Here is a 25,040-nt window from a genome sequence, read left to right as displayed (position 1 = left end):
TGGTCAGTGGATCTCACAAGTTCCATACCTTGGTATAGGCAATATAGTCCTTGTTTGTGAAAAGGATTGATCATGCTTCTCTTTGTGAGTGGGCTATATCTAAGGTTTGATCCTTTCAGGAATGACCTTGCTCTGAGTGTGGGATGTCTCTTCTAGTCGCTGTAGTAAACTGAAGTCAACACCTGGGATATGTAGCCCTGCCACAAACACCAGATCTTCCTTCTGCCCTAGCAGGCAGTCTCCATCTCTGTGTAGGATTGGCCCCAGGATTATCAATCACCACAGGCCTAGTGGCGTGTAAGAGGTTGTTCAAGTTGGGTGGCAGATGATTTTTCTAGTACCTTCACTGTGTACGACATACGCAACATTGTTCATTAGTCCTAGACTGTATTTGCTCTAGATAATGATACTCATTGGACTTGAAGGCTAAATCGACTGAAGTAATTTCAGATTCCTGCAGTGAATAATCATGCAATAAATATACATGCAAATAATCTGAATGTGGGAGGATGGTTATTTGCACACGTATTGCTAAACCGAATCCTGATGACAGTCAAAAAGTACGCACAATATAAATTATTTATTTTTCAGCATTGAGTCAAGATTCTTTCAGAATATTGAGTGGAGGTATGGATTGATATAAGATACAATTAATTTCTGTTATCAGGGGCTTTAACACTATGATCTTAAATTATTTTAATTGAGAACAGGTTACTTGGGCAAAAGATGGGTCCATTTGTTGTCTTTTTTATTTATTATAAAGAGAAAGAATTGAATGAAGATGGAATGGATACCTTACAATTAAGGGGATTGTGTACAACAATCTGGAAGATTCCCAAGGAGCACTTTGTGGGAGTGCTGGATAGGGGAATTGTGGTCTTACATATATATGTATGTGACCTTTTTTGAGTATTTTAAACTTTTTTTGAATATATGCCATGAAAGCAACTGTTCTGGTAAATGGGTAATGTACTCATGAAATGAGTGCACACGCCTGTTTCAGTATCCCAGTTCCACCAAGGTCTTGACCACATTGAGCCATTGGGGGCACCTCTGTGTCTCCGCTGTGACATAACAATGTTACTAAATAAGTTGGGGTCGGAGGCGCACACCTTCTATTATTTAAATGAGACTACTTTTGATCCTATTTGTGTACCTACATTAATGGTGCTACAGTGCTACACTTGCTGCCATGACAAGCGTCTAAACATATGGAAAGAATACAAGCCAGAAGCCTTGCTTGCACCGTGCACTGTTGACCGGGTTATAAAAAAACCCTAAATAATTGTATCAATGCTCTAAATCAAAACAGTCCCTGTCAAGGTACCTCTGTTCGTGCTCAAATACACCAGAATGAAAGACGAAATCCAAAAGTTATGGCCAAATCGACATCTTTACACAAAAAACGCCCAGGAAAAAAACAATCTTGAAAACGCCGTTACAAACGAAAGGCATAGGGAATGTTGAGACTTTCATTGAGGTGGTAGAGGGTTGTTGTATTGACAATATCTCGTCACGCTACATCTTCCATTAAGGTTGCCCTGAGGAAGAGACAATAAGGTCCCGAAATGCATCGGGTACTTTAAAATTGTTTATGGCATAAATTATCAAATGTTGTGAAACAGTATGTTTATCAAGAATACATTGTCATTTTTGTTCACATTATGGACAACATGTATTGTCATGAATGAGAAATGTTTATTGTCTGTTTTTGATGGACTAAGAATGAAAAAAATATAAGTCTACAATACATGAACTAAGCTTTATAGTTGAGTATTATTTTGATTTAGGGCATTGATAAAATCATAAAGGTTTTTTTTTTATAACCAATTGAACAGTGGATGGTGTAAGCAAGTCTTCTGGCTTGTATTCTTTCTAACAATGTTACTGACATCTTACAATTGGGCTTGCCGTGCAGAATCTTCACCCTCGCTGACAGACTTCAGGAAGGGACTCAAGATCTGGCTGTTCGACTGAAACCCCTTGCAAAGCGCATGGATACCCTCACGGGTGATAAGCCACGGTATACAAGTACCGTATGATTGATTGATTGAGAATCTCAATGTCAATGTGCCCCTTACATGAGTATATCTGTTTTAGCACTGACACGTTATATTTTTATATTTTTCTCTACATAGAAAATGAAAGGACGTACCCGCAAAACAGGCTTGGTTAGCATTGAAAACCTGGATCTTCAGAAAGAGAAGTACCATGATCCATTAGATCGAGAAGCTGCCAGAATTAAGGTAAGAATCCTAGTGCAACGTTTTGCCAATTTTATTTATCCAACCGTAGATTAAAATGACAAGTGATGTAGAGATTTTATGTACACCACAAAATGGACAGGCAAGAGTCACCCACATGAAATAGCTGCCTATATGTGATTAAATCAATTATTTGTTTATCACAGGTCTCTTTTTGTGTTCACTAGTGTGAATCAGGTCAAGGCGAGCAGTGGGGTAGCTGTAAATAGTGGGGATGTTTACACCTCCCCACCTGAAGCAGTACTCTCCACTTTCAATGTAAGAATGGAAAGCCATGGCCCCGGTGTCTAAGACTCGACAAGAGCCATTCAACAACATTGACAATGTTCCCCTATCAGCCCAGATCCATACAGACGCGGGACTGGCTGGGAAGATGGCTGCTGGCGGCACAGGAGCTCCTCTCCTATTTACTCTTCTCCCTCAGGTCTGCACTAACCTCTAATAAGTGCGAGAAGGCAGATCATAAAGTGCCTTCGTTGAGTCTCCAAAGACCAGATGGAGATGGTGGCTCAGGGTCCACCAGATCAAAAGCTTCAAGCCTGGTTCTTCAATGCTCTGACATAAGAGAAAAGGTAAATTGTTCCCGAGCACAAACAATTTCCAGTAGTTAGAAGAAAAGATAAATCAAATCAAATTCTTTCTTTTGTAAAGTTCATTAGATCAGTTCTTTTTATTTTCTTTATCTTTTCTTTGTTTTTTATACATCAAATGTTCTTCATCATAGTCTCAATCTTCATAATCCAACAAGATGTAGCCAACAGAACAGAATCCAATGCCAATATGTGTTTCGTCACGGGCAACAGTAACCCAATGACTTCTTCAGGGCTACAATAAAACGAAGAGGGATATTTAATGTAAACATTTCACTAAAACTACATAGAGCCATACCGTCACCAGTAGTAACAGAAACACACCCAACACCACCAAAGTTTAGTCAGCAGGCGACAGAATAGAAAAGTGCACGGAGGACAGAGAGTCACATGAGTGTCAATCAGTAGTTTAGCATAACCCAAACCGGAGGCAAAGTCAGACAGTAAACTTCATCATTGAATGAATTGCCATGTAAAGGCATAGTGATAGGCAAAAAATAACACGCGGTTGAATAGGTATCAGATATATGTTCACCCAAGTTGTAAACAAAGCAGTAAATACCCATTGTTTTAAACTGCACAACAGAAATATATTAAATGAGCTGCAAGCAAGGTATCTTCATACTTCTCTATTTGGGGCAGTGTATACATTTTTTATAAGAGGTGCATTGAAGGAAAAGAGAAGGGGCAATACGTGGTTGGTCATATTGTACATTTATATTATTCCCTGACTTTCTAGAGAGAAATACCAAAATATAGGAAATGGAGAACCAGTATTTATTTGGTGGAGCAGTTCCCATTCACCCATTAAACACATTTTTAGAAATATCACTAACTTCAGACCCTACCTGCAGCACATGCATACCTGGTTGTAAGGCAAGTATCTAAATACGCTTTAAAATGGTCAATGTACTTCTCATGATACCCCTCCCTGCAGATAAAAATGCAGACATTTTGAGCAGTAAAATGAAGCTTGAAGAGAACTGTGAATTAAAGTGTTAGACTGTAAATAAGAGCGTAATAGGTACTGTCTTGTCCCCACATACGCTTCCACTGGCTGTGCTGCTTTCCCTCCTCTGCCTTGGGGCTTCTCTGTGTGTCTCCTTTGCCTCCTGTGAAGTTCAGAGCTGGAAATAACTGTATTTATTTCTATACTAGCAGCCCGTCCCGACCTTGTCCGGGAGCAACAGGCTTCCCCAACCCCCGCCCGCCCCGACATTGTCCAGCAGCCCGGGCCCCTGCCGGGCCTGGCCCCCGCCTGCCCCGACCCCCGCCTGCCCCGACATGGGTCCCCTTACTTCAGCCGCCGCTCCTCCCGCCTGTCCGCTGCTGATATACTGCTTTAAATATGTCTGTTCTTCTTTGCAGAGGTGTACAGCTGACCAATCCTTTCTACAGAGTGTACATTGGCTGGGAAAGCTTACATCATAGCTAATCTTTTTGGCCTAGAGGTGTGTTAATGATTGCTGTTTCACCATAAAAACACGGAATCATTCTCTTTTCTCCTGCAGCCCGGGCCCCCACCCAGCCCGTCCCCCGCCTGCCCCGACATGGGTCCCCTTACCTCAGCCGCCGCTCCTCCCGCCTGTCCGCTGCTCACACCGCCGCTGGCCTGTCCGCTGCTTCTCACATCACCGCTCCTCCCCCGTGCCATGTACGCCGCTCCCTTACCTCAGCCGCCGCTCCTCCAGCCTGTCCGCTGCTTGCACCGCCGCTGGCCTGTCTGCTGCTCCTCACGTTACCGCTCCTCCCCCGCGCCATGTCCGGCGCTCCTCGTCGCGCTCCTGGACGCCGCTCCTCATCGCGCTCCTGACGTGAGCACGCACGTCGCGGCCGGCGCTACTTCGGAGGGACTACGATTCCAACGGTGTATCGGGTGTGTGGATTGGCGCTGTGGTTCTCGAGTTTACCCGCCTCAAAGGCTGAAAGTTCTTCCTTTATTATAGTAGTATAGATGAGACAACAAATGTTAAAGGGAAGAATCTGTTCACAATCAGGTTTTCGTAAACAAGAGTAGGATGTAGAGTTTGCAGTGTGGGATTCAAAATAAATATGTATTAAAATCACTACAAAACTTTCTTACATTTGCTTTTTAGTCAACTACTAAGAGCATGATTCACAAAGGTATTTTGTGGCTGCAGAGTGAGTTTCAAAATCACAGGGTTTGTGAGCACTGAATGCCCATTTCCTACATACTAAATACATTTTGCAACCCATATTGAAATTAGGAAGGGGTGTAAAATGGTTGTTCCTTTCCAATTCCTAATTGGTATGATATTTATCAATGGTTTCCAACTGATCAGTTACAAAAATGTCAAATGAGGTGGCTACTGATTTGCAATGGGAAAGGGCTACCCTGGGGGTCCCTTACTCTTTGAGAATCATGTTGGGTGATCGCGAAGGAAACATGCAGTTGTATCGGGGGGGGCACTGCTTTGCTGCTTGATGTCTTTCAAACAGGAAACTTTTTGTTTTATAGGAGCAACGCACCCTTTAATGGACATTGGCTGCTTTGAAAAAATAGTTTCCTCTTTGGGAATGCAAATTCAGGGACAGAGGTCTGCTCTTACTTGCAGGCCTCTGTCCCTGCACAGGCAGCCAATCACAGAGGGATGCAAATTGCAACACACCTAATTAATATTCTTTAGAACGATCATTTTGCTACCTCCCCCAATTGCAATTCAGCCTGTTAGTACAGAGGTCGCATCGCAAATTACATTCCCATTCACAAATCAGGCAGTGTGCAAATTGCACATCACTGGTTTGTGAATTGGAATGGTACAATAGGCCCAAAGAGGTGGACAATTGTTTTGGTTTTCTGTTTAGCAGTCATAATCACAATGACCCTTCAACTGACATTTCAAAAATAAATGTCTATTGTTTTTAACATACATTAGCTTGTGAATTTATCAGCCAACTCTATTCAAGACAGTCACTGAAAGCCGCCAATGAAGACACTAATACTCAAAATGGCCCAGACCCGGTTCTGGGGCACACCGGGTAGACAGCAGCTACTGGTTCCCATCTATGGTGGTTGAGGTCAGTCGCTACTGATGTGCTGGGGTCCATCCTACAATTGCTCTGCAAATTGACCCAAGTAAAACCTTTTCCACACTTGACTATGAGGGTAGCAAGATCAAGCAGTCCAACGCATCTCATGATGTTATTGTCAGGCGCAAAAGCTCAGAACTCAACAACTAGCCAACAGACAAACAATATCTTAATGTCCAACTCAGTGCTTATCTTTTAGGAAAAACAAATGGTTTCATAAAATAACAATCCACTGCAATCCACGGTTTCAGCATTCTGTTCCCAACAATCTGTGGTTGAGTCATGATTTAGGAACAGCTGCAGATCAGGTCATTGCTCTTACAGGCTTCAAATGTGTGACTCGGTCAATAGTTCTTACCCCAGGTTTAAGTAGGGCAGAAAGTCATAAGTCCTTGCGTTCAACTGCCTTGGAGCGGTTCTCAGTCCTCTGCACCAGTCATGGCTGAAGCATTGTGGTGCCTGAGCAGATTGGGTAGGTGACAGGCGCAGGCCACACCCTCCGTTCCCACCCTCTTTTATGAAGGGTTACAATGCAGCAGGTCCGGGTGTCATGACAATGCTCCTCCAGCTGTTGCGGTCTCTCTGGCCGTCTGATTACACTCAGTGATGATGCATCAGGATGGACAATCAAAGCACTGCATGTCCGGGGTCATGGCACAGCTTCTTCACCAGTTGCTGTCTTCCAGGACAACCAGTTTCCTCTAGCAGTGACGTGTAGTTGCTGCCTCCCAGGCCAGTAGGCTGCTGGCACCTGCAACATTAGCTTGCAGCTCACAGAGGCTGTCAGTGGACACAGCCACACTCAAGTGGGTAAGTGTTTGGGGGAGTTCTAAGCCAGAACCGCATAAAGAAATCAGGAAAACCGCTCATGTTGTAAGTAGCTACTGGCTTTACCCTGCAATACAGTCCACTTTCCAGGGGTGATTCTCAAACTGGGAACATGGTGGGCTTCTTGTGCTGACAGACTCTCCTCCTGCCAGGCATGCTCTTTTCTTCTTTCAACAGGCAATAATTCATGCACTATGAGGGCATGCTTAGTGTGCCCCTTCAGGCCACAGGGCAGTTCCTGGACATTTTTGGAATACTAGACATAGAGGCACTCTATACTTATATCCACACGAGTGTCACTTAAACTGTTCAGATTTACTTCCAAGAACACATGGAAATAGGCCAAATCAATTAATTATAGAATGCCTCCAGATAGTCCTCAAGTTTTTTTAATTTGATAAAAAATTATATCATCAAACAAGAGGGACTAGCATGGGTGCATCTGGTGCCCTAAATGTTGAAAACATCTATATGGAGATATCTGAGGAGAAATTATTTTTGAATTAAGTTGCTCCTTTCTCAGAAAGTATTAGGAATTTGTCTCGATATATTGATGATATGGTGGGCGAATTTATAGAGTGGATAAATGTATGTGATGCTAACCTGAAAGTCACCCCCCCAAAAAAAATCAGAAGTACTGGTAGACTTTCTGGACATATGTATCTATGACAAACAGGGATCCATCCAGGTGGGTCTATTCAGAAAAACCTCAGCAAGGAACAAAGTATCACATTTATCAAGCTTTCACCCTTAAAAGTCAGTGCACGTATTTTCCATTTGGCTTTTTTAAGGCTAAGGCATAATTGTTCCTCTGTGGAAGATTTTGAAATAAATGCAGAAGACTTAAAAAATTTGGGGGAATAGAAGATATCCATGTCGCCCAGTCAGGCATGCATACAAGAGAGCCAATACTTTAATATGGTAGCAATGTTTACAGCTAGACAAAAACAGAAACAAGAGAGAATAGTATGTGTCCCTCAACAATCAAATTTGAACATTAAGATTAGAAAAATCATAAACTCAAATTGGCACATCCTTAACTCTACCGAGGAGGGTGAGATGTTGGATAAACCAATGTATGCATTCTGGCGGAATGCAAATTAAAAACCTGCCTGAAAACAAGCAGTGTATGCATGGATCTATAGTTAAAAATACATCTGATTGAGGGCAACCACAAAAGCGTGCAATACTGCAATGTGGTGAAAAAACTAGTACACAATTGTTTCTCTATTAAGCGTAAGGATATGACAAACTGCTGCTCAAGCAAGATAGTGTACCTCATCTTATATCCATGCAACATGGGATATGTAAGTGAAACAGAGAGAATTCGAAGTGTGCTTTGGGGGACACAAATCAATGCTTAGCACACCAAAATGGAAGCACCCTTGGTTTCATATTGTACACTAACTAAGCATTAGGAATCAGATTTGAGGTGACTCATCAAAAAACAAAGGGTGATCTCACACAGCAGAATATGACTGAAATGCAAAAAAGGAGAGAAACATTCTGGGTATTCATTTAAAAAGCGTACAAGATAGGACTCAATTAAAAAAAATGGGAAACCAATGGTTGGGAATAGTAATCTTCAATGATGAGAACTGTAATACTTAGACTCGTAATACTGTACTCGTTAGACTGTAATACTTACATTCGTAGGCTTAACCCATATACCCTTATTTTTACATTTGGAGCCCTAAAGTATTTTTTACAATTTATATTTTCTGGTTCATTTCAGGTTTTATATTTAGCAGCAAATAACTAGTATATCTAGTATATAACTAGTATATGACTGTTTATATCCTTGTAAACTTACAAAATGGCAGATACGTTGCATTTTATGAAGGACAATATCTTTTTTGAGTCGTTGTCATGATTTAAATTACTTTAGTGCACATAACACAATGTTCAAATCCTCTCTATTGTTTCACCCATCACACTGGAAGTACTAACTATCCACGAGTGCATATGAGTGGCAATAGAGCCACACATCAACCATGTTGGAATAAGTTCTCATTGCCGTAATTTAATATTAACTGTAATCTACTTGCCTAGTCTTTCCTCCCAAAAATTGATGCGTCGGTTCCTTACTGAAGAGGAGGTGATGTGTTGATTTCTTATTGTGCGGGGAGGTGATGCGTCAGTTTCTTACTGCAGCCCTGGTGGTGTTGTAGACTTGGTACCCCGGTGCGATGCGTGGCGGAGATGCGTCGGTTCTCAATGCAGCGTTGATCTCTCCAGCCAGGGTCCCACAATGCATCGGTTCTTGCAGTCACACAGAGGGGCCTACGTTGAAGTCAGTGAAGTGATCTCGGACTTCGGAGAACGGAACACAAGACTCGGGATGCAGCGATTTCTCCAGCTGCAGGCAGGTGCTGCGTCTGTTTCTTCAGCTGCACGATGGCGATGCATGGAAATTCTTACTGCACAGCGTTTTGTGCCTGAAACGGGTGCGGATACGTCACGCTTCGCCAGAGGTTTCTCTTTTCCCAGCTCCCAGCAGCAGGAACAACCCCCAGAGGACCAACACAGGAACAGGCACCTCTTGCAGGTCAGAACTCCCAGCAAGGAAGTTTAGAGGAGCTTGTGGGGAAATCTATGTGTCCCTGAGACTTCAGAAAAGGCGATCTTCCTCAAGCAGGCTACACACTACACAGCAACGTCTTTGTCCTCTCCTTGGCAGAAACAGCCAGCCACTGTAGGCCAACCCTAGACAGCACACAGACAAGGGGCAGTACTTCTCCTTCAGCTTTCCCAGCTCTTCTCCTTTGCAGAGGTTCTTCTTGAGTCCAGACGTATTCTAAAGTTCTGGGGTCTGGACCCCAATATTTCTACTTAATGTATCTTTTTTCTCTTGTGACAGAGAGGCTATGTGCTCACGAAAAACCAGTTCTGTCCTCTCTGGTCCAGCTTCCCAGCATGAGGTGGAGACAGCATTGTGTAAGGCAGACCAGGCCCATTCAGGTGCAAAGAAATCTCCTCCCACTCTAAATGCAGCCCATGTCTATTCAGCCCATCCCAGACTTATCCAGGAAAGGCAGGACACACCTCAACCCTACCAGTGGCTGTCTACAGGTAATGCACATCCCCAGCCCCTGTCACTTGAGAGCCAGACATTCAATCCACAAACCAGCAAAGGCAGACAGGATGGCTAAGCAAGAAAATACCCACTTTCTAAAAGTGGTATTTTCAAACACACAATATAAAAATCATCTTTTCCAAAAGATGCATTTTTATATTCTGAGTTCAGGCATACTAAACTCCATCTTTGTATCTTGTCCCAATAAGAAGTTATACTTATAAGATGTTATAAATAAACTCCCATTTTTTCCTATGGGACAGATAGCCTTTCGATAGTAAAAAAACTAATTACGCTATAGTTCGCTATCAGGACATATCACACACACCAGTCCATGTCCTACCTTTCACATACACTGCACCCTGCCCATGGGGGTACCCTGGCCTACTAGAGAGGTGCCTTACATGTAAGAAAAGGGAATGTTTAGGGTCTGGCAAGTGGGTGCACGTGCCAGGTCGACATGGCAGTACCTAACTGCGCACAGACACTGTAGTGGCAGGTCTGAGATCCCTTTGAAAGGCTGCTTGTGTAGGTGGCACAATCAGTGCTGCAGGCCCACTAGCAGCATTTGACTTACAGGCGCTGGGCACACACAGTGCATGGTACTAGGGACTTAGTAGTAAGTCAATCATGGAAACACCAATCCATAAACACAATTTATGTGGAGAGCATATGCACTTTAGCACTGATTAGCAGTGGTAAAGTGCCCAAAGTCCTAAACTCAACAAAAACAGGAGGTCCAAAGGCAAAAAGGTCTGGAGATAAACCCGCTGAAAGAGCCAAGTCTAACAGACGTCGGGATTATCATGTCAGTTTCCGATAGCCTTTCCATGTCGGCCTTTCCGACATGGAAAGGCTATCAGAAAGAAACATTGGGGCCCCTAGCAGGGCCCCTGCCACTGGGCTCTCTGCATCTGGGCCTGGTGGGTTGGCACCTATGGTGCCCCCCTGAAAATCTCTACACCATGTGCCTGCCACACGGTGCAGGAATTTTCACAAACTCCCATTTCTTAATGGGAGCTTGTGCTGCGGCAGTTTCTGCCCACCACACAAACTCCCATATAAAAACAGGAGTTTGCAACCACACCATGTGCAGTCGCATCGTTACTAGGTGTTTGGAACTGCCGAGCTATGGTCGAGTGGTTCCGTCACCACAACAGTATCAGTCAGAGGCAACTCCAACCGTCATCGTAACCGGGCCTAAGCCGTTTATTCAAACATTTCTGTGAAAGCACATCCAAACAAATAGAAGGGTGCAGGTCCCAACTGCCATATAAAACCCTATGACAATATTCTACAGAATGCTCCCTTTACAAAGGTGGAGAGGTGGAGGGAAAGTGCAATGTAATGAGATAACGTGATGAAACATGCATAACAATAATGAAAGAGCGTACAATGATTATTCAGTATTTACTGTACTAGATGTGAAATTCACCTGGTGCTGTTTCTCTGCCCTCTGGATGTGTCCTCTTCCCGTATTGAGCCACAATCTGTTGCAGCTGTTAATACACAAGCAAGGAAAAACAGAACCTAAAGGTCCTACCTAATAGGTAAAAAGAATCGATGCTGCTCATTTGCTAACCTCTGCTGTCAGGGGAATGTCAGTGGAGTTACCACCCATCTGCCTACTCTTCTCCTCAGGCTATTCGGGAGTACCATTGATCAGAAAAAGAGGGAACCTACCCACCACATGAGCTTCCATTCTCACTGGATGGGAAGAATAGACTTTACCATGTTGAAACTGCTAACTTAGTTTGGGTTTTCGCCTGTGTAATCTTCATCAGCCTTGCTATAGCAATCAAAGGAACAATATCATGCAGGAGCTACATAGTATGGATCACACGTGAGAGAAGCCCAGTGACAGCTCACCATCACACAAGTCCCCACCCTATCTGTTCATTCTAAGCACCCCAAAGTACAACCATGTATACAAAGCTGACAAAGAAATTAGCACTATCAAATCAGAGCCTGAACATGTATGACGTAACAGCTTATTGCAGCCAATGTGGTAACTTTCCATTAATAGTGCACCAGTCACATGCCATTATTACCATTATATTAGTTTCAGTAGAGTGGGAAATAAGGGGCTGTTGTACACAAGACAATGGACTCCAGTACTGAAGAAGAGTACCTGGTAGCCAAGCTAGCATCTTCTCCGACGGTTAGCAACTGTCCGTTCCTTCTCAGACCTCTGCAAGAGTTGGCATGTGCACTAGGCTCTCCTGTGTGTGTGGTTTTTTGAGCAGTGGGGATTGTCTAGATCAGAGGAGTACCTGGCCACACATCCTAAATAAAGTTCAAACATGGATTTGATCAAACTACAATGTAATACAAAACCCTACACACTTGATGGAAGTGTACAACAGAGAATGTCCCACTAAACACATGGTATGCAGGAGTACATACGGGAGGTAAGAGTCACTGGGACAACATGCTGGAAGAGCACAAAGTCCACAAAGAGGATGTATGTATGGCTGAACTGTGCTGCTGAACCATTTGTGGAAGGGGCAAGTAGGGTACAGATGCCAGAGCAATGGACCACTGAAAAAGCCCATGGGAAGGGCACAAGAATCACGTACAGGAAGCACACACTAGAGGAAAAGGAAATATGGGAAGGGCAGAGAGAAGTTATTTGGTGGAATCACCCAAAGAAACGACTCGTGGAAAGGGCAAGGATGAAATGAACATAATGGTTCATCGAAAGCAAATGTAGGAAGCCAATACAACTAGGGTAACATATACAGGAGCAGGGGAAGGCCCTCTTGTTGCACTGGAGAAGGCAATAAATGCAATACAAAACTGACATCTGGAAAGTCTCTATACAACGTTCTCTGACCTTCTCATGCATGTACCGGTATTGCATGCTAGCCTACTGAGAAAAGAGTGGGTTTTTTGGTACATGTGGCTGTAGATACCCAGCTGTATGTAGGGGAAAAATAGGATGTGGCTGCATGTGCAGGTAACTTACATGAAGGAAAATTAGGCCTGATGTATGAGCGGATTTTGAGGTAAAAAGCTTGAGTTTCGTAAAATAATGGGTTTGCAACCACAAAATCAGGTGTCACAATATAGTAAAGATAAATTGAGAGTGATCACTGACACAATATCGTGGTAAACAATATTGTTCGTTTACCATAAAATTGTGCTCCTATATTTATAATGGTAAGTACAAAATGATTATAAAAAATATGGTTGACACTAATATTGTCCAAATATAGAAGAAAATATTGGCTTTTAATATAAATAGAGTTTTTAGTAGTAAATGTGTAATTTTAATATAATATAAACTTATTATGTTCCACTCATAATTAACATTGTATTTATCAATATATACTTGTATAAACACATACATATATATATATGGGTGTCCAAGCCTTTCCTTGATTGGAGGTTCGTTTTGGAGTAAATATATATATATATATATATATATATATATATATATATATATATATAACTATAGTGTAACATAATTAATAAAAATATTTAGTTGATTACTATCTTAAACGCAGAACTATTGATATGTATCGACATAACCAGATGTTGTTGAGGATGATACATTGGTACCTCTTCAATAATGTTTTCTTGTTTGATGGCAAAATATACAAGCAGAAACAGGGCGTGGCAATGGGGGCATGCTTCTCCCCCAGCTATGCATGTTTACATGTAGGCTGGTGGGAGAAGCATGTCCTCAAGGTGGAACACAGGGCACTTTATGAACAACATGTGATTGAAATGTGGCGGTCCATTGATGATATATTTATTGTATGGAGAGGGACCCAAGAGGAGGCTAACAGATTTGTGGATCTTATCGGTGTTAATGCTTACAATTTAAATTTTATATCACATATCGACCCCATTACCACACATTTTCTGGACATCACAGTTTCAGTGCAAAAAGGTGCAATTGAAATGTGTTTGTTCAGGAAACCGATGGCAGGCAACACACTTTTACACGCCTCGAGCTTACTACTGCTAGTTTGCCTTATGGGGAGTTTTTAAGAATCTGCAGTGCATGTAGTTCTGAATCTACTTTGGTGGAGGTTCAAAAAGCAGCGAAGCTCAGACTATTAGAACGGGGTTATGATCCACATAAATTGGAAGCAGCTTTGAGTAAAGCCAACCTTAAAAATAGATCAGAGCTACTCCACACAGTTCCCAAGGTCACCAGTTAAATAACTACAACTCTAGCAACTACTGTAAATGCTGTGAATCAAGGGGGGGCTAGGGTAGAATCATGTAGGTTCATCTCCACTTACAGTAGACAATCTCATACTATCAAGAAAATTATCCATGCCCAATGCCCCATTGTACTCACTGATGTTGTTCTTCAATGAGTTCTCCCGGGCAAACCTGAATTTACCTACCGGAAAGCGCATTCTATGCGTAGTGATCTAGTTAAGACAAGTCCTGAAGTTTACAATAAAAGCAGTTGGCTTTCCACAAAAAAGTTTTTTTTAAATGCAGCACAAGCCGTGCTTGCAAGTTTGGAGTGAACACTAATTTGTACACCACTGCTTTTTCTGATGTCCCATTTAAAATAACTGGACATTATACCTGCCGTACTGATCACGCAGTCTATGTTCTCAAATGCATCTGCGGATTACAGTACGTGGAAAGCACAACACTTCAGGTCTTTTCACGCATTTTGCAACATCTTCGGGCTACTATAAACTCGGATCCGACTTAACCTGTTGCCAGACACATCAAAATGGAACATAACAACAACCTCAATGTATTGCAATACTTTGTAATTGACAGTGTCCCACAGAACAGGGAAAAGATCCTGAGGCAGTTAGAGACCAAATACATTATTGGGCTTGACACGAAGACTCCCAGAGGGCTCAATATTTGTGATGATTTGCACCATTATCTCTAGATCTCTAGTCAGATAGCTCAGCGAGTGCCTGGATCATGTTTACAATTGAGATTCACTTTAGTTCTACACTGATTTTATCTCCAATGATTACGCTTTTAGACCTAATGCTTTTAATGTTTTCAGTCTTTGCTATGTGACCGGTTTTTATGTGTTTTACCATTTATTTATATTCATGATATGAATGGGTGGTTTTATACTATTTATTGGCGCATTTTGCACAGATTTATAACATGATCATTGTCATTTGGGTCTTGTTCAATATGATTTATACTCCTTAGGGCATGTGCATTATTACATGCTCCTGCTACACAGGAGGAACTCTATAATTAGTTAGCCAGGGGACTCTCCTGGTTCATGATGGTTTTGATTGACTTTGCCAGCGATATTTAGATTTTTTGATTTGGGCTCTTTTTGATAAATTTTCCTTTTTGGAATTAATATAATTTAATAGCCAATACCTTCGTTCTTTCTCCCTGCACAACATCTATTAGTTCACGTTTATTGTCCCTGGAGGGATTTATGAAAATACCTTTTTCAGCACTTGCACTTTATTCACTGTACGGCTGTCTATTGAAGGCAGGGCAACCCTAATATGGAGGCTACAGAGCATGTACGGTCAATACACCTGCGATTTTCATGATAGTTGCAGTGGGAGTACTAAGGCAGTGATCAGGCTTTTATCCAATCAATGAGAGTAAAAGAATAACAATATTATAACTGTTATTAGCTAATCTTATTTACTATCAACTTGTGACGGGGTGAGTCTGCCGGTAGGGGACATCCTCCCCTGTGAGCCAACCTATAAAAATCGATACACCCCTCGACAGCTCCCCTGCCCTGGGACACAACTGTTTATAAGAGTGATCACATGACGGGGCTAATGTATTTGTACTGTTAGAAAATGTTTTTTAACTTTTAGCCTTCCATTCCATGTTAATTAATTTTTCATGTTTCATGTTGCCAGTGCCCAGTGATGAACTCTGGTTTGCATTTGAGTCTGTTTACTGTGTTCATCAGCAGTCAGGTGACAGCCTATCACATGTTGGTCTGGCTGGGTTCAAATACTTGTTGGTAACAATTCACTAGCTTTTTTGTGAACAAGGCGACTGGGATCGCCGAAACGTGTCTTTCCTCTGCACGAAGCAATTCGCTTGGAAATATGAAAGAAATATCACCTGCAACTTTCAGCGCATCCAAGTGTCCGTTTTCTCTGTGTTTGGTGGTGAAGCAGTTTGAAGCTTAACGTGTTATATATATATATATATATATATATATATATCAAGTTCCACAAGTTACCCACGTAACAGGGCGCACTCACTGGTTGGCGTTTCATCAGGACAAGGAAGGGTCAGGTACATCCAGCGTCTGCAGATACCTGACGCGTTTCGAGTATTCCACCCTTAATCATAGGTTTCTCTGCTGCACACAAGAAAACTGCCAGCAAAATGGCTTCCAGCAATCACCCTTTTATTTGATAAACAATTCAACTCAGGTGAGTAAAACTTCAGATTGCATGCTGGGACTGGAAGTCCATACATAAATCCCCAGTGGGCTGCAAGCAGTTTTTGTGTGAATGATGTCCAATCACGGATGCACCAGGATACACCCTTCCAAAATAAACCATACGCCTGTAAGTCCTGCACCGCTGAAAACAAATCCAGCGACAGAGCCGCCTGCTTCGCGGCGGTGCACCCCCCGGCCGGGTCGGCCGTATTTATCAAGTTCCACAAGTTACCCACGTAACAGGGCGCACTCACTGGTTGGCGTTTCATCAGGACAAGGAAGGGTCAGGTACATCCAGCGTCTGCAGATACCTGACGCGTTTCGAGTATTCCACCCTTAATCATAGGTTTCTCTGCTGCACACAAGAAAACTGCCAGCAAAATGGCTTCCAGCAATCACCCTTTTATTTGATAAACAATTCAACTCAGGTGAGTAAAACTTCAGATTGCATGCTGGGACTGGAAGTCCATACATAAATCCCCAGTGGGCTGCAAGCAGTTTTTGTGTGAATGATGTCCAATCACGGATGCACCAGGATACACCCTTCCAAAATAAACCATACGCCTGTAAGTCCTGCACCGCTGAAAACAAATCCAGCGACAGAGCCGCCTGCTTCGCGGCGGTGCACCCCCCGGCCGGGTCGGCCGTATTTATCAAGTTCCACAAGTTACCCACGTAACAGGGCGCACTCACTGGTTGGCGTTTCATCAGGACAAGGAAGGGTCAGGTACATCCAGCGTCTGCAGATACCTGACGCGTTTCGAGTATTCCACCCTTAATCATAGGTTTCTCTGCTGCACACAAGAAAACTGCCAGCAAAATGGCTTCCAGCAATCACCCTTTTATTTGATAAACAATTCAACTCAGGTGAGTAAAACTTCAGATTGCATGCTGGGACTGGAAGTCCATACATAAATCCCCAGTGGGCTGCAAGCAGTTTTTGTGTGAATGATGTCCAATCACGGATGCACCAGGATACACCCTTCCAAAATAAACCATACGCCTGTAAGTCCTGCACCGCTGAAAACAAATCCAGCGACAGAGCCGCCTGCTTCGCGGCGGTGCACCCCCCGGCCGGGTCGGCCGTATTTATCAAGTTCCACAAGTTACCCACGTAACAGGGCGCACTCACTGGTTGGCGTTTCATCAGGACAAGGAAGGGTCAGGTACATCCAGCGTCTGCAGATACCTGACGCGTTTCGAGTATTCCACCCTTAATCATAGGTTTCTCTGCTGCACACAAGAAAACTGCCAGCAAAATGGCTTCCAGCAATCACCCTTTTATTTGATAAACAATTCAACTCAGGTGAGTAAAACTTCAGATTGCATGCTGGGACTGGAAGTCCATACATAAATCCCCAGTGGGCTGCAAGCAGTTTTTGTGTGAATGATGTCCAATCACGGATGCACCAGGATACACCCTTCCAAAATAAACCATACGCCTGTAAGTCCTGCACCGCTGAAAACAAATCCAGCGACAGAGCCGCCTGCTTCGCGGCGGTGCACCCCCCGGCCGGGTCGGCCGTATTTATCAAGTTCCACAAGTTACCCACGTAACAGGGCGCACTCACTGGTTGGCGTTTCATCAGGACAAGGAAGGGTCAGGTACATCCAGCGTCTGCAGATACCTGACGCGTTTCGAGTATTCCACCCTTAATCATAGGTTTCTCTGCTGCACACAAGAAAACTGCCAGCAAAATGGCTTCCAGCAATCACCCTTTTATTTGATAAACATTCAACTCAGGTGAGTAAAACTTCAGATTGCATGCTGGGACTGGAAGTCCATACATAAATCCCCAGTGGGCTGCAAGCAGTTTTTGTGTGAATGATGTCCAATCACGGATGCACCAGGATACACCCTTCCAAAATAAACCATACGCCTGTAAGTCCTGCACCGCTGAAAACAAATCCAGCGACAGAGCCGCCTGCTTCGCGGCGGTGCACCCCCCGGCCGGGTCGGCCGTATTTATCAAGTTCCACAAGTTACCCACGTAACAGGGCGCACTCACTGGTTGGCGTTTCATCAGGACAAGGAAGGGTCAGGTACATCCAGCGTCTGCAGATACCTGACGCGTTTCGAGTATTCCACCCTTAATCATAGGTTTCTCTGCTGCACACAAGAAAACTGCCAGCAAAATGGCTTCCAGCAATCACCCTTTTATTTGATAAACATTCAACTCAGGTGAGTAAAACTTCAGATTGCATGCTGGGACTGGAAGTCCATACATAAATCCCCAGTGGGCTGCAAGCAGTTTTTGTGTGAATGATGTCCAATCACGGATGCACCAGGATACACCCTTCCAAAATAAACCATACGCCTGTAAGTCCTGCACCGCTGAAAACAAATCCAGCGACAGAGCCGCCTGCTTCGCGGCGGTGCACCCCCCGGCCGGGTCGGCCGTATTTATCAAGTTCCACAAGTTACCCACGTAACAGGGCGCACTCACTGGTTGGCGTTTCATCAGGACAAGGAAGGGTCAGGTACATCCAGCGTCTGCAGATACCTGACGCGTTTCGAGTATTCCACCCTTAATCATAGGTTTCTCTGCTGCACACAAGAAAACTGCCAGCAAAATGGCTTCCAGCAATCACCCTTTTATTTGATAAACAATTCAACTCAGGTGAGTAAAACTTCAGATTGCATGCTGGGACTGGAAGTCCATACATAAATCCCCAGTGGGCTGCAAGCAGTTTTTGTGTGAATGATGTCCAATCACGGATGCACCAGGATACACCCTTCCAAAATAAACCATACGCCTGTAAGTCCTGCACCGCTGAAAACAAATCCAGCGACAGAGCCGCCTGCTTCGCGGCGGTGCACCCCCCGGCCGGGTCGGCCGTATTTATCAAGTTCCACAAGTTACCCACGTAACAGGGCGCACTCACTGGTTGGCGTTTCATCAGGACAAGGAAGGGTCAGGTACATCCAGCGTCTGCAGATACCTGACGCGTTTCGAGTATTCCACCCTTAATCATAGGTTTCTCTGCTGCACACAAGAAAACTGCCAGCAAAATGGCTTCCAGCAATCACCCTTTTATTTGATAAACAATTCAACTCAGGTGAGTAAAACTTCAGATTGCATGCTGGGACTGGAAGTCCATACATAAATCCCCAGTGGGCTGCAAGCAGTTTTTGTGTGAATGATGTCCAATCACGGATGCACCAGGATACACCCTTCCAAAATAAACCATACGCCTGTAAGTCCTGCACCGCTGAAAACAAATCCAGCGACAGAGCCGCCTGCTTCGCGGCGGTGCACCCCCCGGCCGGGTCGGCCGTATTTATCAAGTTCCACAAGTTACCCACGTAACAGGGCGCACTCACTGGTTGGCGTTTCATCAGGACAAGGAAGGGTCAGGTACATCCAGCGTCTGCAGATACCTGACGCGTTTCGAGTATTCCACCCTTAATCATAGGTTTCTCTGCTGCACACAAGAAAACTGCCAGCAAAATGGCTTCCAGCAATCACCCTTTTATTTGATAAACAATTCAACTCAGGTGAGTAAAACTTCAGATTGCATGCTGGGACTGGAAGTCCATACATAAATCCCCAGTGGGCTGCAAGCAGTTTTTGTGTGAATGATGTCCAATCACGGATGCACCAGGATACACCCTTCCAAAATAAACCATACGCCTGTAAGTCCTGCACCGCTGAAAACAAATCCAGCGACAGAGCCGCCTGCTTCGCGGCGGTGCACCCCCCGGCCGGGTCGGCCGTATTTATCAAGTTCCACATTTTGCTGGCAGTTTTCTTGTGTGCAGCAGAGAAACCTATGATTAAGGGTGGAATACTCGAAACGCGTCAGGTATCTGCAGACGCTGGATGTACCTGACCCTTCCTTGTCCTGATGAAACGCCAACCAGTGAGTGCGCCCTGTTACGTGGGTAACTTGTGGAACTTGATAAATACGGCCGACCCGGCCGGGGGGTGCACCGCCGCGAAGCAGGCGGCTCTGTCGCTGGATTTGTTTTCAGCGGTGCAGGACTTACAGGCGTATGGTTTATTTTGGAAGGGTGTATCCTGGTGCATCCGTGATTGGACATCATTCACACAAAAACTGCTTGCAGCCCACTGGGGATTTATGTATGGACTTCCAGTCCCAGCATGCAATCTGAAGTTTTACTCACCTGAGTTGAATTGTTTATCAAATAAAAGGGTGATTGCTGGAAGCCATTTTGCTGGCAGTTTTCTTGTGTGCAGCAGAGAAACCTATGATTAAGGGTGGAATACTCGAAACGCGTCAGGTATCTGCAGACGCTGGATGTACCTGACCCTTCCTTGTCCTGATGAAACGCCAACCAGTGAGTGCGCCCTGTTACGTGGGTAACTTGTGGAACTTGATAAATACGGCCGACCCGGCCGGGGGGTGCACCGCCGCGAAGCAGGCGGCTCTGTCGCTGGATTTGTTTTCAGCGGTGCAGGACTTACAGGCGTATGGTTTATTTTGGAAGGGTGTATCCTGGTGCATCCGTGATTGGACATCATTCACACAAAAACTGCTTGCAGCCCACTGGGGATTTATGTATGGACTTCCAGTCCCAGCATGCAATCTGAAGTTTTACTCACCTGAGTTGAATTGTTTATCAAATAAAAGGGTGATTGCTGGAAGCCATTTTGCTGGCAGTTTTCTTGTGTGCAGCAGAGAAACCTATGATTAAGGGTGGAATACTCGAAACGCGTCAGGTATCTGCAGACGCTGGATGTACCTGACCCTTCCTTGTCCTGATGAAACGCCAACCAGTGAGTGCGCCCTGTTACGTGGGTAACTTGTGGAACTTGATAAATACGGCCGACCCGGCCGGGGGGTGCACCGCCGCGAAGCAGGCGGCTCTGTCGCTGGATTTGTTTTCAGCGGTGCAGGACTTACAGGCGTATGGTTTATTTTGGAAGGGTGTATCCTGGTGCATCCGTGATTGGACATCATTCACACAAAAACTGCTTGCAGCCCACTGGGGATTTATGTATGGACTTCCAGTCCCAGCATGCAATCTGAAGTTTTACTCACCTGAGTTGAATTGTTTATCAAATAAAAGGGTGATTGCTGGAAGCCATTTTGCTGGCAGTTTTCTTGTGTGCAGCAGAGAAACCTATGATTAAGGGTGGAATACTCGAAACGCGTCAGGTATCTGCAGACGCTGGATGTACCTGACCCTTCCTTGTCCTGATGAAACGCCAACCAGTGAGTGCGCCCTGTTACGTGGGTAACTTGTGGAACTTGATAAATACGGCCGACCCGGCCGGGGGGTGCACCGCCGCGAAGCAGGCGGCTCTGTCGCTGGATTTGTTTTCAGCGGTGCAGGACTTACAGGCGTATGGTTTATTTTGGAAGGGTGTATCCTGGTGCATCCGTGATTGGACATCATTCACACAAAAACTGCTTGCAGCCCACTGGGGATTTATGTATGGACTTCCAGTCCCAGCATGCAATCTGAAGTTTTACTCACCTGAGTTGAATTGTTTATCAAATAAAAGGGTGATTGCTGGAAGCCATTTTGCTGGCAGTTTTCTTGTGTGCAGCAGAGAAACCTATGATTAAGGGTGGAATACTCGAAACGCGTCAGGTATCTGCAGACGCTGGATGTACCTGACCCTTCCTTGTCCTGATGAAACGCCAACCAGTGAGTGCGCCCTGTTACGTGGGTAACTTGTGGAACTTGATAAATACGGCCGACCCGGCCGGGGGGTGCACCGCCGCGAAGCAGGCGGCTCTGTCGCTGGATTTGTTTTCAGCGGTGCAGGACTTACAGGCGTATGGTTTATTTTGGAAGGGTGTATCCTGGTGCATCCGTGATTGGACATCATTCACACAAAAACTGCTTGCAGCCCACTGGGGATTTATGTATGGACTTCCAGTCCCAGCATGCAATCTGAAGTTTTACTCACCTGAGTTGAATTGTTTATAAAATAAAAGGGTGATTGCTGGAAGCCATTTTGCTGGCAGTTTTCTTGTGTGCAGCAGAGAAACCTATGATTAAGGGTGGAATACTCGAAACGCGTCAGGTATCTGCAGACGCTGGATGTACCTGACCCTTCCTTGTCCTGATGAAACGCCAACCAGTGAGTGCGCCCTGTTACGTGGGTAACTTGTGGAACTTGATAAATACGGCCGACCCGGCCGGGGGGTGCACCGCCGCGAAGCAGGCGGCTCTGTCGCTGGATTTGTTTTCAGCGGTGCAGGACTTACAGGCGTATGGTTTATTTTGGAAGGGTGTATCCTGGTGCATCCGTGATTGGACATCATTCACACAAAAACTGCTTGCAGCCCACTGGGGATTTATGTATGGACTTCCAGTCCCAGCATGCAATCTGAAGTTTTACTCACCTGAGTTGAATTGTTTATCAAATAAAAGGGTGATTGCTGGAAGCCATTTTGCTGGCAGTTTTCTTGTGTGCAGCAGAGAAACCTATGATTAAGGGTGGAATACTCGAAACGCGTCCGGTATCTGCAGACGCTGGATGTACCTGACCCTTCCTTGTCCTGATGAAACGCCAACCAGTGAGTGCGCCCTGTTACGTGGGTAACTTGTGGAACTTGATATATATATATATATATATATATATATATATATATATATATATATATATATATATATATATATATATACACAAAAATAAAAATCTTATTAAGATTAATATAACTAATGTAAATATTTAATTAATTATGTGTGTTTATATATATATATATATATAAAATATTAACATAACACATATATTTATTTTGCATTATTATAATTTTTCATATTTTAAAAGTATAACTTTTAAAATGTATATAGATAATATAATTAATAAAAATCATTAGATTGCCATTCTTTTTTATTTTAAATCTATTAATATGAAAATATATATGCATATATATTTGTACTAATAAATAAAAAGTATATGAAAATTAATATATCATACATGCACAATAAAACCATAGGAGATATAAAAAATCTGAATAAGTAAAAATATATTAATTCATGTAGACATTGAATAAGATATGAAAAACTGAAAAATCTAAAAAACACATTTATAAAAAATACTATAAACATTAAAATACATTTAAAAGTAAAAATAAACAATATGAAATACAAAAATAAAACAAATAATGCTCTAGATCCCATGTAACCAACATTATGAAAACTATTGGAGTCTAAGAAAACTAAATATACTAATCCTACTCTAGTTTTTGCAAAGGTAGGGAAAGCATTGGTTTTGGAGGGGTAAAAATGTACTATTCCCACTCCAAGCAGCGCAACAGTAGGTAAAGTGTTGGACTACAGAGGGGTAAAATTTACCTATGCCACTCCAAACTGCAACAGTAGGGAAAGTGTTTGGCTTCACAGAGGGGATATCTACTAGTCCTACTCGAAACAACAATAGGGAAAGTATTGGATTTCAAAAGGGGTAAAACAGCTTAATAGTAAAGAAAATGTTGGACTTTGGAGTCCCACTCCAGTCTGTGTAATAGTAGGGAAAGCGCTGGATTTCAGAGGGGTGCAATTCACTACTCCCACTCTAGTCAGCGCAACAGTAGGGAAAGTATTGGGTTTTGAAGGAAACAAAATACTATTCCTACTCCAGTCGGAACATCAGTAGGGAAAGTGTTGGATTTCAGAGGGGTGACATTTACCATTCCTATTCCAAACAGTGCAACAGTAGGGAACGTTTTGGACTTTGGAGGGGTAAAAGTTACTATTCCCATTCTAGTCTGTGAAACTGTAGGGAAAGCTTTGGATTTTGGATGGGGGGGATTTACTAATCCAACTCGGAAAAGCGCAATAGTAGTTAAAGTTTTGAACTTGAAAGAGGTTAATTTAACTATTCCTACTGCAGTCCACACAAGAGTAGGGAAAATAGTTAACTTAAAACACAATATATACTTAAGTAACATCATGAATGTACAAAAATAATAAACTTTTATTACAGAAATTAATAACTAACATAAAATATGTATGTAGTAAAAATAAATTATCGTCTTACATTACTATTCAATAAAAAAATGATCAATTAGTGAATAATTGTTATTCAATTATTAACTAAATAACTTCCTACCCTATACCTCTTCAAACCTAGCAATCCACACCCAAAATAGAACTAGAGAAATAAGTATTGCATATTTTTTTACATGTGCTGCTCAGCTAAAATCCCAGGGACAGAGTGATTCTCATGAAATTCACCATTAAGTTTGACATAGGACATAGCTGGACATCATTGCAGACACAGGCAGGCTTTAAGGAAGTACTACTGTATGGAGCACTAGTGTTACTGGAGCTAAGAGTATGACAGAGTTACTATGGAGATAAGAATCTGACAGCAAGAAACACATGAGGTGAATACTAATAAGTAATTAATGTCCGAAAACACCCATCCACCTTTTTTATGGCCTGTCTGCTGCTAAAGTCATGGGGGCTTAGTTAAAAGCCCATTGCGCTGCCTCTGAGTCACTTTTTTTTTATGCACCGGTGACTCAATGGGCTTGCTCATATTTACAAGGTTACATAAAATTACCCTGCCTGACTTTTCATGAGCGTGTAAATATAGGCCCCTTTCACGCATTACTCTGAGTAAAAGGTGCCTTCCATGGGTGTTGCTGTGGGTGTTGCCACGCAATATCCATGGACCTTGATGCATTCCCAGATTTACAACATTTTGTAAAACTGGGAATGCATTAGAATCCTATGCCTGCCCAGGGTAGTCATAGAAATGGTTCAACAAGGAGAAATACTTTTATTTCTCCACGTTTTTTTCCTCTTTCTATGTGTGCTGCATTCTGCAGCACACATAGAAAGAGGAAAAGGCCATTATTTTTTATTTTTATGCAGGAAGGTGTCCCTTCCTGCACAAAAACAATCATCCCCGCAGCTCAGG

The 25,040-nt window shown here is 43.3% G+C and overlaps 1 protein-coding gene across 1 annotated transcript in view; it reads left to right on the top strand.

Annotated features, from left to right (window-relative positions):
• ANKRD2 (ankyrin repeat domain 2) overlaps positions 1–25,040 on the top strand; it is an 89,750-nt gene that overhangs the window by 11,308 nt on the left and 53,402 nt on the right. Inside the window, exon 2 of the mRNA XM_086920253.1 lies at positions 2,139–2,246. Coding sequence (XP_086776379.1) covers positions 2,139–2,246 — 108 coding nt within the window. The remainder of the gene's footprint in view (positions 1–2,138; positions 2,247–25,040) is intronic.

Source organism: Lissotriton vulgaris, chromosome 5 (assembly GCF_964263255.1).
Source record: "Lissotriton vulgaris chromosome 5, aLisVul1.2, whole genome shotgun sequence".
In the NCBI taxonomy this organism is placed as follows: Eukaryota; Metazoa; Chordata; class Amphibia; order Caudata; family Salamandridae; genus Lissotriton; species Lissotriton vulgaris.
The sequence above is the reverse complement of the archived record's forward strand: the minus strand, read 5'-3'. Positions and strand labels throughout refer to the sequence as shown.